This window comes from Cucurbita pepo, chromosome 2, assembly GCF_057944985.1.
Source record: "Cucurbita pepo subsp. pepo isolate OVF chromosome 2, ASM5794498v1, whole genome shotgun sequence".
In the NCBI taxonomy this organism is placed as follows: Eukaryota; Viridiplantae; Streptophyta; class Magnoliopsida; order Cucurbitales; family Cucurbitaceae; genus Cucurbita; species Cucurbita pepo.
This window is the reverse complement of record NC_141799.1, coordinates 15165931-15178705: the sequence shown is the minus strand read 5'-3', so window position 1 is coordinate 15178705 and position 12775 is coordinate 15165931. Positions and strand designations below refer to the sequence as shown.

Below are 12775 nucleotides of genomic sequence, written 5' to 3'. Positions count from 1 at the left end.
AAAAAAAAAAAGAAAAACTACTAAGGCTTTAATGGTACAATAATGGGCTGGCTTAGGTTCGGCCCACAATTGAAACCACATTTTCATGAAAAAAGCCCATGTATTTTGTTTGGGCCAAGAGTTTTGGCCCATAGAAAAAATAAGGGCTCACAATACACGTGTCAAGTTATGATTGGATCGAAGACGTTGACTAACATAAATTATAGTGTTCCATTTCACAGAGGATTAAACCTCCTGAAACCCGCTAATTAAACTCCCGAAAACGGCAAAAATAAAAGCTTGAAAATCCCAAAATTTGATCATTTTTGTGTGTGAAATTTTCACGGAGGAAGCGAAAGAGAGAGAGAATTGCGAGTCTCTCACTTTCACTTGCATTTCACAGATCAGATCGAAACTACACCACCATCATCATCAACAACGACCCTCAAAATTCTCGTACAATCTTCAAAAAAATTCTGAAATTTCCCCCAGATCCGCCCATCAATTCTTCTTCATTTCGTATGGTTGTAATTGTTTACGTGGATTGGTGATACAAATTCAGTTGGGTGTAGTTTGTTTTTGGGTTTTCAATGGCGTGTATAAAGGGTGTGAATCGATCGGCGTCCGTTGCTATAGCACCGGACGGGCCGTACATGGCCGCCGGAACGATGGCGGGTGCTGTGGATCTGTCATTCAGCTCATCTGCCAATCTCGAGATCTTCAAGCTTGATTTCCAGTCGGATGATAAGGACTTTCCTGTAATTGGGGATTCTCCGAGCTCCGAACGCTTTAATCGCCTCTCCTGGGGAAAGAACGGATCGGGCTCTGAACAATTTTCTCTCGGCCTCATTGCCGGTGGACTCGTCGATGGGAACATTGATATTTGGAACCCTCTTGCGCTGATCCGGTAATTGCATATGGTTTTTCATTTCTCTTTTATCAGTTCGTTCCTTAAGGATTTGGATTGTATTTGTGCCCAAGTGAAGTTAATGCATCGTTATCCTTTCGGTTGCTGGTAATTTGGGAGAATAGAGTTTATTGATTCTTAGTTAACGGGTGCTTATTCGGGGAGTTGGCTTCAACTAAGTATTGAAATGTAACTTCAATTGCCACTTCTGAGTGTTAGACAGGAGTTGGTTTTGGCAATTTGAGTAGAAGTATGCAGCGTAAGAATTGAGTAATTACGAACAATCAAATTGATGTAACGGTTAGCCTGAGTAGATGACTCTTTCAAACAATGATGGTCCAGGTCTCCAAAAAGAAAGTCTCGATGAAAGGAAAGGGGAGGAATCCTCCTAGCTAGCAGGTGGAAATCCTTTCCCAGTATCAGTCTCGACTGGAAAGAAGAGGGAGGAGGGGGTTCGGGAATGATTAAAGCCTCCCAGAAATTCTTTCCTCAATTCCTTTCTTCCTGAGCACCGGAACTTGAGGAGACTACAAGTGTAGAAAAATGGAATTTGATTGGCCACTAGATCGATGAAGAATCTCTCCCAAATTTTCTCTTTAGTGATTCACCGGCCACTAGATCCATATTGCTTTAAGTTTCTGAGTTGGTTTAATTTTCTATTTGGACCCTGGGAAGGTGGATGGATCAGAAGAGTTCCATAACATTCATTATATCAAAACATCAGTTCAAATAGGAATCTGAAAGTGGGCTAAGTTGTTTATCGAGTTTCCTTTTTGCCTAACCCTTCTAAGTACTTTGAAGTCATGGATAGGTCAAGAGGCTTGCTAATGACTGCTTATAAAGATTTCTTTTGATTTATTACCGATGGAAATCCCTGAAACTCCTTGTGAGAACCATGTCTAAGAGATAGAAATATGCTCATATTTGAAAAATGAACAGTAAAGTTTCCACTCTCTGAAAAAGTCTTTTTTTTGCTAGATACACTTTATTAGTTCAATTTTACAGTCATCCCACCTTTGTTCTCAGTGTAATGTTCAGCTTTCTATATTGATTTGTAGTCTTGACTCTTCTTCACCTGCATTTTTCAGTCCCGAGGCAGGTGAAACTCCTCTAGTTGGACATCTATCAAGGCATAAAGGGCCTGTAAGTTCTTGCAAATTTTGCAATGCTCACATGAGTTTATGGACTCTTAACAATACTATTGTACTGTAAAAATTCTCATAGTGAGAGCTATAATATTTTCCTCTTGCAGGTGCGTGGTTTAGAGTTCAATACAATTACACCAAACTTGCTTGCGTCCGGTGCTGATGATGGTGAAATCTGCATATGGGATTTAGCCAACCCATCACAACCTATTCATTTTCCACCTCTGAAGGTTCGACTTTGTTGCATTGTATAATTTTTATTATAGCATACTTGCAACTCCTCCTATTTTCTTGTTGACACCAATTGGAGGGGTGCTCTTATATATAGTTTTGGCTGTTTTGGGGATGATGTTTTGTCCCCTTTTCTGATGCAATCTTTTTCTGTGGAATACAATCTATTATGTCTTGCATCACAGTCTTTCTTTTATTACTGTCTATGAAAATTGTAAACTACGGTTCACAATTTATTGTTGACATAAACTTTTTGAGAAATATTGCAATAAACCATATTTACCCGCCATTAGATCGGTTATTATATGTCTCAAAGTTGTACCTTTTTTTTTTTGGTAAGAGACTAAATTTTGTAGGGTTGGGCAGTCCACCCAGACTTTTTGTGAGAGATCAACTTCTACATGTCCAAAATTTGGTCCCACCAAATAATATCCCTGATGAGTTGCTTCATATCTTTACCAGGAGAGCAACCACCATGGGTTAATCTAGTTGTCAAAACACGCCAATGTAAATCATAAAGGATTTAAGGGAATGGAGACTAAGAAACTTTGAACAATTGATAGGACCACCGTCTATGCTTTGGAAATAGTAGGTTCCTTTCATTTTGTCAATTTTGTAAGACTCTGCCAACCACCGTCTTCCAAATAGAGTTAGATACAGGATCCCCCCAAAGTTGGATGGAGGATGACAAGCTTGTTTTGTTTATATTTTGTTTTTTGTGTGATTGAAGGCAAGTCAGTCTACCTTTCACTTTGAAGTTGGAGGTTCTGGACATATTGGCATTGATAAGAATTGTAGAGGTTGCTATACACCACAGACTTCCCTTGTCATTCTTGATGCTTTTTGATTCGGCAGGAGGTGAATGCTTTCTCAAGACTTCTTGAGATCTATCCCAAGCCTCATTTTTGGATGCTTTTAGAGTTCAAAACTTTATTTTTGGGTTCTGAAATTGACTTTTCTGTGCCATCTTTTAGCCTTTTAGATTATTTTGTTGGAGAGAAATGAGAATCTTTGTAATGGTGGAGAAAGATTTCTTCTTTTAATGGGTTTTGTGATTTTTTTTTTCTTTCTATTTCTTGGTAATCTGCATTTAAAAAGGTTCTGCCCTAAAAGAAAAGGCTGGTACTTGTACTCTTACGATTATTTCCCTTTGGAGGATCTTTTTGTTACTCTTTGATCGTCTCTTAGGGAAATGTCTTATCCCTCTGTGCAGTTTTGATGTATTTTCTGATTTTCAATATAAAAGTCCCTTATAAAATAAAGTGTAATTTGAAGGATTTATTCCCGTTTAAACACAGCAATTTCTTCAGGGCAGCCAAGTAGGACTATCTAACAGATCTAGCTAACTAGAGTTTGATATTTTCCATGCCAGGAAAAGCTCTACTTCATCATGCTATTACTACTAGCTACCATCCTCACTTTGCTTTCTTCTGTCAAGTTATATAACCATCAAATCAAATGAATGTTTAGTCGTTCATTCTATCTTTATGCAGGGTAGTGGCTCTGCAGCTCAGGGTGAAATTTCGTTTTTATCGTGGAATAGCAAAGTTCAACATATATTAGCCTCCACATCATATAATGGAACAACAGGTGAGGAAAGAAATCCCGTTTCATACATTTTTTTGGGCTGTTGTCTTTGTAGGCACATTTTTCTTTGGTTTTTAAGTTCTGTTCTTGATCGAAGAAAACTTGTTACTATCACTATTTTGAATTTAATTTTTTTTCTTCAAGAAACAGAATTAGTTGAGAATGAAATTACAAAAAGAGGGGGAGGGAAGCCTCAACCTCGATACTGAAGGAGGCTACAAAAAAGCTCTTCCAATTGACACTTATTGTAAACTGATTACTATTTTGGACACACATGATAAAAAGAGCTTAACAACAAGGGGCAGGGGAGGGAAGATGTCTACACTGAGAATAACTAGCAAATATCATATTCTCAAAGAAAGAGTTAAAACATTGCTTTTCTCCCTAACATTTTGTTTGTAACTCTTCTTGATTCAGTTGTTTGGGACCTGAAGAAGCAAAAACCAGTTATAAGGTAAGTTTAATGAACTATTAAATTAAAAATCGTAAATTATGCAATTGGATAAAGTCCAAAATTTTGGGTTGCATTTGATAAATTTATGTTGCCCCTGTCAACTCAGTTTTTCAGATTCCACTAGAAGACGCTGCTCCGTGCTGCAGTGGAATCCTGATCTTGCAACCCAACTTGTTGTTGCTTCAGATGATGATGATTCTCCCTCTCTCAGGGTAAGGATTTCCACGGACATTATAGTCTTAAATATTGTAAAAGATTTCAAACTATCTTTTATGTTAATGTATTCTTTTGCTTTCAGCTTTGGGATATGCGAAATATTATGACCCCAGTTAAAGAATTTGTGGGCCACACTAGAGGTATGATGATAAATTTTAATTTTATATTATACTCTTAGCTTCTGCCCTTGAACTCTATCTACTTTCAAGTTAGAATAATATCAAAATGGTAAATGACCCTGATTTAGTTAGATATGATCTGATAATCTGATAATTGATTTCTTGCCTCTCCATTCATTTGGAACTAGTCATGTGGTAGTTTCGTATAGAACTGGAAGTAAATAACTCGTATTAATGGTTTTCTTTTAAAATTTGTACAATGCCATTTTTTCTGGGTTAGATCTCTGATTGTTGTCTCGTGCTAGTATTTCTATTTTTTTTTAACACCTATTGAATGATTAAAAGATGGAGGGTTGCTGAGCTTTTACAGTCTGAGCTCGTATTATGATTGAAATTTACTGCCCAAAATGAAGAGGGTTATATTGACTTTTCCATATGTTCCTGTTAAATGGAGTTGAGGATGAGCGCCTTGCTTGTTCCTGTCCATTTAAAACAGTGGAAAGAGGGTTTGGCACAAAAGACTGAACAATAACCTGAGATAGGTTGAAAGTGAAGATTTGATGCTTGACATTTGCCAACTGTAAAAGGCAACCGTACTCTTCATCCAATTATACCGCAGATCAATGGAACTATTTCCATCACGCTTTGGACAGTAGGAGCTGCATTATTCTTTTTTTTTTTTTTTTCCTCTTTTAATAAAGCAAGGTTTCTGAAACCTTCCATTTAAGTTTGTTAATTGCTGTACATATAACAATGTTAGATAGATTAATGAAGTAATTGCAAGCTTTGCAACTGGTAGATTAAGTTCCCTTTAATTGTGATAAACCTGACTTGTAATCCGTACTTGTTATCTGCTAATGATAGATTGGAAATCTTCCTGTTTGCATGAAGCTTGCTTATTTATTTTTTTGCTTAAATGAGCCTCCTAAAGTTACTTTGCTTGTAATCAGGTGTAATTGCAATGTCATGGTGTCCCACCGATACCTCCTACTTGCTAACCTGCGCCAAAGACAACAGAACTATCTGCTGGGATACTATTTCTGGAGATGTAAGCTCTGTTGCAGTTCTTTGATTTTCTGCTTTGCATTCTTCTACACTCCATAGCTTTGTTAGTAGGTGCTTCAACATATGCATTAATCAGGAAACTACTTTGATTTTCCTCTCCCAATGCAGATTGTGTGCGAATTGCCTGCTAGTACCAACTGGAACTTTGATGTACATTGGTATCCTAGGATTCCTGGTGTTATATCAGCATCCTCATTTGATGGGAAGATTGGCATGTATAATATTGAGGTACGACCCTTCTTGTTGGGTATTCATGAAAGGAAGGACATCATACTCTCGATTAGAGATATATTCTTCAAATCGTTTTTCAATATATGGAAGTGAACCTGCAAAGGCTATTAATGTAGTGAACTGCTCTTCTGTGTGCAATGAAATCATCATTATATAGTGCCTTCATTTTTCATTGCTGAATAAACTTAGCCTGAAGTATCCAGTTTTTCAATTTTCAGTTGTTTGGTATATAAAATCGATTGTTTTGGTTTGCCATCCTATGTTTACAGAGTTGCAGCCGATATGGTGTAGGAGAGAATGATTTTAATGCAGGTAAGACAGTTTTTACTGCACGTTTACCTTTTCGATGACTGTTTTGTACTAAAAAATAACCGTAGTATATTTGATTCTGTTGTTCTTTCCTTCACTTGTCCCCTTGCTTCCTTTGCATTCATGGGCCCACTGCCTTCTTCAGTTTAATTTGTATCACTATAATATAATGAAAATCCATTTATGCTTATTATCTCACTTGATTAACTGATCCCTATTTTAAAAACCTTTCTCTTAGTCACCTTTTCAAGCATAGCTTAGGGGATAAGACACATATTACAATTCTGAAAGCCAATGGTTCGGTCCTTTGTCCACGTGGTCGTTCAACTAGAATAATCTTTCTATTAGTCCATCCCTGCCTTCAACAAAATTTTGGAATATTCTTGGTTTGCCGGGTTTTTTGTTTTGTTGGATTGAACTAAATGAGGCTGTATATTATCAGTATCTTATATATAAAACATAGAACTAAATGAGGTTTATTTTTTACTCTAGTTGTAACGGATGCTGGAAAAAACTTATATGTTTTCTCTCTCTCACATTTTCCTTCTCTCTCCTTTGTTCCTACGTGATTGTTGGCTCTCTGATGTTATGTTATGTTGATTATTTATTTATGCAGTATCTTTGAGAGCACCAAAGTGGTATAAACGTCCAGTTGGGGCCTCTTTTGGATTTGGAGGAAAGTTAGTATCATTTCAACCTAAGACTCCTATTGCTGGTGCTTCAGCTGGTGCTTCAGAGGTATTTATTTATTCCAGTGGTCAATTTGAATTTCTTGACGGCTAGTTCATTTTCACCCCCTGTATTTATTTCCAGGTTTATGTGCATGACTTGGTAATGGAGCACAGTTTGGTTACTCGTTCATCTGAATTTGAAGCTGCAATACAAAATGGTGAACGCTCTTCTCTCAGGGTTTTATGCGATCAGAAGTCTAGAATATCCGAGTATGTCATTCTTCTTTCAATTTGTCTCCATGTCTGATTTTTTTTTTTTTTTTTTTTTTTTTTTCCGATAGAAATAAGTGGTGGTTAACGGTTGTAATGTCTTAAACAGTTTGGAGGATGACCGGGAAACATGGGGGTTCCTGAAAGTCATGTTTGAAGATGATGGTACTGCAAGGACGAAGCTTCTTAGCCATCTTGGTTTTAGCGTATCAACTGAATCGCAAGACTCACAAGGAGAGATTTCCCAGGATGTAGGTGCTCTCCAACTGAATGATGCAGCAGCAGCAGATAACATTGGATATGGGGATGGTAGAGAGGCCACATTATTTCCGTCTGACAATGGGGAGGACTTCTTTAACAATCTGCCCAGTCCAAAAGCTGATACACCTTTATCAACTGCTGGTGATAACCATGCTGCTGAGGATACTGTTGCTGCAGAAGAACCACAAGTTGAGGAGGGAGTGGAAGACAATGGAGTTTCATCATTTGCTGATGGTGTGCAACGGGCATTGGTTGTTGGTGATTATAAGGGGGCTGTTGGGTTGTGTGTATCTGCAAACAAAATGGCTGATGCCTTGGTTATTGCTCACGTTGGCGGTGGATCCTTGTGGGAGAATACACGAGATCAATATCTAAAAATGTCCCATTCACCGTACTTAAAGGTGGCTGAAACTTTATCCAGTTCTCACGAAGCTGTGGATATTAACATTTTTTTTTTTTTGTTTTACTGTTTTGTTACTTCGAAGCTTTATTAAAGCCATAGTCATGCTTGATTGTCTCTGAGAATGAGGCTTCACAAACTAATTCTCTACGTTTTATTTTTTCTCCATCAGATTGTTTCTGCAATGGTCAACAACGATCTATTGAGCCTTGTGAATACGAGGCCCCTGAAATTCTGGAAAGAAACACTTGCCCTTCTCTGCAGTGTAAGTTTTATATTTATTTTGGAAAAAAAATCTCTAGAAAAATGGCGATGTCAACATTTGTTTGCTGGAATTTGTGTGCAAAGGATCTTTATGCACTATATCTATAAGAGGGGATGCTGAGTTGGTCACTAAAAATTGTCTTGGACTTGTACCCACCGTGTTATGAGTTTCTTCCTTGTTGACCTTATCTTGCAAACATGCCGTCTACTTTTTATGTTAAATAGTGGTTACTTTACTGTTTCCTGGAAATAAATTCCCTAGAAATGCTTCTAGTTACACTTTCATGTTGCTGATAAAGCTTCAATTTTCATCTGTGGACTGTATTGTCCAGGAAAGTCTGGAAGCAATTCACGCTAGATGATGTTGCTTATCAAGCATTTGAATCTTACTATAAGTTAACGTGTCTTTCAGTATTCATGTTTGTTGTCGAAGGTATCTGATTTCTCTGAAATCTTAATGTTCTAAAGGTATTACAACAAGCATTTGAATCTTACTATAGGTTAATGTGTCTTTCAGTATTCATGTTGATTGTCAAAGATATCTGATTTCTCCGAAAAATTAATGTTATTGTTGTTGTATCAACTAACAGTTTGCACAAAAAGATGAATGGACCATGCTCTGTGATACTCTTGCTTCAAAACTTATGGTTGCCGGTTACACACTTCCAGCAACTCTGTGCTTTATATGTGCTGGAAATATTGATAAAACTGTTGAAATCTGGTCGAGGAGCTTGTCTACTGATCGTGAAGGAAAATCTTATGTTGATCTTCTTCAGGTGAGTGTACTTTAAGAGATAATATTGAACATATGTATTGGGCTATAAAGTTGAACGTGCCTTCTGTCTTGGTTAGGATTTGATGGAAAAGACTATTGTGCTTGCTTTGGCCACTGGACAAAAGAGATTTAGTGTAACTTTATGCAAGCTTGTTGAGAAATATGCTGAAATATTGGCAAGTCAAGGACAGCTAACAACGGCCTTGGAGTATATTAAGTTATTGGGATCTGAAGAATTGACGCCTGAACTTGTGATCCTGAGAGATAGAATTTCCCTCTCTACAGAATCTGGTGAGTGCTCTGTCATTAAAACGTCGGTTATTGTATCATATAATGTCCTGATTTCTACCATACTTTCTTTTTAAACATCGACCTTTGTTGGCTTCACCTATGTTGATGTGCTTTTGATTTGAAATCTCAAATTGTTTCAGTATGCTCAGGAGCACAAATAGTTAACTATTTAACCATAACTCTTTAGAATAGTACAATTTTTTTAGAGAAGAGAAGTAGATTTCATTGATGAATGAAATAAAGGGGTAAAAACTCCTAACACCAATCGGTGAATTACATGAATGTTCTTCAATTGGAGATAAAGAAAGAAAGACTGTAATATAAAGGGATGACCCATTGGACAATAAATTGAACCTAATTGTTTCTTTGTTCATTTTTTTAACAAGCTTGAATTATTGATCTAATTAATAAAACTTTGATAGCAAGGCCTAAAATAAATCGTGCTTTAGTCTCATTTGATCATGTTTTAGGATTTTTGAGGTTGACTATGTGATATAAATTTTGGAAAAACTGAACTGGTTAGATTATTAGTTTTACAATAAGTTCAAAACTAAGAGAGTCAAAAAGCTTCAGCATTTAGATGTTATTTTGAGTTAGATGTTATTTCTAAGCAAGAACGTTACTTTGGCACAGATAAAAACGACAAGGCATCGACTATTGAATACTCTCAGCAACCAAGTGAAAATATGTATGGTGCTGAAGCCACCAAACATTATTATCAGGTGTCCTATCTTCCTTTTCTTTCATGCTGCCATATGTTTTCTGGTTTTAGCTTCTTTGAACCTGGCGGTATATGCCTTGCTTCTTGGAATTCTGCATTTAACTTCTCTTGTTGATGACATAGGAGTCTGCTTCAGCACAATTCCATCAGAATATCCCTAGCACCACATACAACGATAACTATTCCCAGACTGCATATACGGGGAGAGGATACACTGCTCCTACACCATATCAGCCTGCAGCACAGCCTAATTTATTTCTTCCATCACAGGCGCCACAGGCTCCAGAGGTATACAAATCTATTAGAGTCGAACAAGGACACGTAAATCCAATGAATTTAGGCATAATTAAAATTAGGCTTTAATGACACTATGGTAATTCATATATAACATTTGATTAAAATCCAAAAGTCTTAAAAATGTAAATGAACTCATAATACTAAGCTGAATTTAAAAAATGTAAAATACGATGAAACTGTAGCATTTTCCTTCTAATTGCTATCGTCTCACATTAGTCTAGTATTGTCCTGCCATATCTTTGGTGGAAAGCCAGTCGTTGGGATCTTCTTGGGTGCAATGCCCATGTAATTTTAAGGATGATGAATGATATCTGCCTTGTCATTCTATGTAAGATATTGCTCTTGATGATGCTTGAAGGTCTTTTAGGAATTGGGTTGTCTGACAATAATAATTTGTTTTTGGTTTTAGACAAATTTCACTGCACCCCCTGCTCAGCCTGCTTCGAGGCCATTTGTTCCTGCAACACCTCATGCTTTGAGAAATGTGGAAAAATATCAACAGCCCACTTTGGGTTCTCAGTTGTACCCTGTTCGTACTTCTTCTTCATTGATGAGTACTTAAAATCCTACCATTTTTAGTGTAAAATATTCTTTTTATTGATTATGTAATAATTGTTTCTCAAATATTTTAGGGAACTGCAAACCCTACTTATCAACCTATACAATCAACTGCATCAGTTGGTTCTGTCCCATCACACATGGACCCAGTTCCTGGGCATACAATGCCTCAGGTTGTGGCTCCCGCTCCTCCATCAAGGGGATTCATGCCAGTTCCTAATCCAGGAACTGTTCAGCTTCCTGGTATGGGTTTGTCTCAGCCACCCAGCCCTCCTACACAATCTACTCCAACACAGCCAGCGCTAACAGCTCCGGCCCCACCACCAACCGTGCAGACTGCTGATACTTCAAACGTACCTGGTAATTGTTCGTTTCAGTTAACTATTTGTTTAACAGAAAAATTTTATTTGAGATCCTGTATCGATTTTTGGTTTTTTATATTTGACCACTAATATGAACGTAGTTTGAATTTCTCCAAAACCATGCTGGGGATTTTAGATGCATTTAATGTTTTCAACATTGCATTAGCCCTGAACAAGGACTAATGGCTAACGTCATAAGGTGTCATGAAAACTAACTTCCAGATGCGGCCTCTATACCTGCAGTTCAGCTGCTCTCAGTTGGTTCACGTATTGAATCATAATGCATTCTTGGTTTTGTATCTCATAGAAATTATGAAAAATAAAAAACCACCTAGGATTAATAAATGTTTTTTACATAAAGGTGATAGAAATTAGAACATAAGTATATATTCTGCTATCATTTTCCGGAAATTTATGCTCATTTTGTACGCACATTCATATTTAGATACAATAATTGGTTAACATCTGCAGCTCATCAAAAAGCTGTGGTAGCAACGTTGACTAGACTTTTCAACGAGACCTCAGAAGCATTGGGAGGCGCCCGTGCAAATCCAGGTAAGAAGCGGGAAATTGAAGACAACTCAAGGAAGATAGGTGCATTGTTCAGCAAACTGAACAGCGGTGATATATCTAAAAATGCTGCTGAAAAGGTTGGTCAGCTCTGCCAGGCTCTGGATGCTGGCGATTATGGCCGTGCCTTACAAATCCAGGTATTTGTTATATGCAGTTCTTACTATTTTGTTTTGTCCAAATCCAGAACGAGATAAATTTATCTACCGCTACATATAGGTTCTTCTTACGACAAGCGAATGGGACGAGTGCAGCTTCTGGCTGGCTACGCTGAAACGAATGATCAAGACGAGGCAGAACATGAGGTTGAGTTAGGGAAGACACATGATAGCCATTTCTGTTTTTTTTTTTTTTTTTTCTCCTTTTTTTGGAAATTATTTTCCCTTCTTATAGCTCTACCCTTCTTGTGCCACCAATCCTTACACACACACACACGCACACACACACAAACACAAGAATGGCGTCCCTTGATGATTGCAGCTTCCGGATTTTGCCCCAATGTTCTCCTCTATGATCTTGTCTGGTTTCAAATTGAAAGAGTTAGCTCTCAAGTATAACTGATTGTTGTTCTTATTTTGTAGTTTAGAATTGAGGAGAAAGTCCCATTTTGAATGAATTTATTTTTCTTCATTTTATAAATGCATCCCTGAGCCGTTTCTTAGCTTGCATAAGCTCCGTCCTTGTTAGAGTGTCTACTTTCATTGTACCTTCCATAGACATATCCTAATTTTCTTAAACCTGGTTTTCTAGAAATGATGATAGCTCATGTCTTCCATTGAATAAATGAATCAGAAACAGCCTAATATCTAATATAAGTTTAAGTTGGTGCCTTGTCTGAAGTGGGTGCACTGTTTTGTGGACAATACGGTTTGGAAACTACAATGAATCAATGAGAACAATATGAAAGAGATGAAAGTTCCTTATAGGGCGCATGTCTCGTTTTTTTATATTTTTTTATATTAAGTTTCAGGGAGTGAATAATTCAAAATTTTGACATCTAATCAATTGAACTATGTTCGTATTGACAAACTTTTCTTTCATTGTTATAAATATTCTCTTGTTCTCGTTCTTAGCAGCATTATGAGGTAACCG

The 12775-nt window shown here is 37.2% G+C and overlaps 1 protein-coding gene across 1 annotated transcript; it reads left to right on the top strand.

Moving 5' to 3' along the window:
• Positions 1–293: 293 nt before the first annotated feature.
• LOC111787746 (protein transport protein SEC31 homolog B) lies at positions 294–12313 on the top strand. Its single transcript, XM_023667785.2, has 22 exons — positions 294–886; positions 1975–2029; positions 2139–2261; positions 3756–3852; positions 4267–4303; positions 4410–4515; positions 4602–4659; positions 5589–5686; positions 5812–5931; positions 6204–6246; positions 6860–6981; positions 7057–7184; positions 7294–7846; positions 8018–8110; positions 8700–8885; positions 8962–9175; positions 9809–9897; positions 10020–10184; positions 10603–10722; positions 10826–11111; positions 11585–11823; positions 11903–12313. The coding sequence occupies exons 1-22, from the start codon at positions 570–572 to the stop codon at positions 11996–11998; spliced, it is 3345 nt and encodes a 1114-aa protein (XP_023523553.1). The 5' UTR covers positions 294–569; the 3' UTR covers positions 11999–12313.
• The last annotated feature ends 462 nt before the right edge of the window (positions 12314–12775 follow it).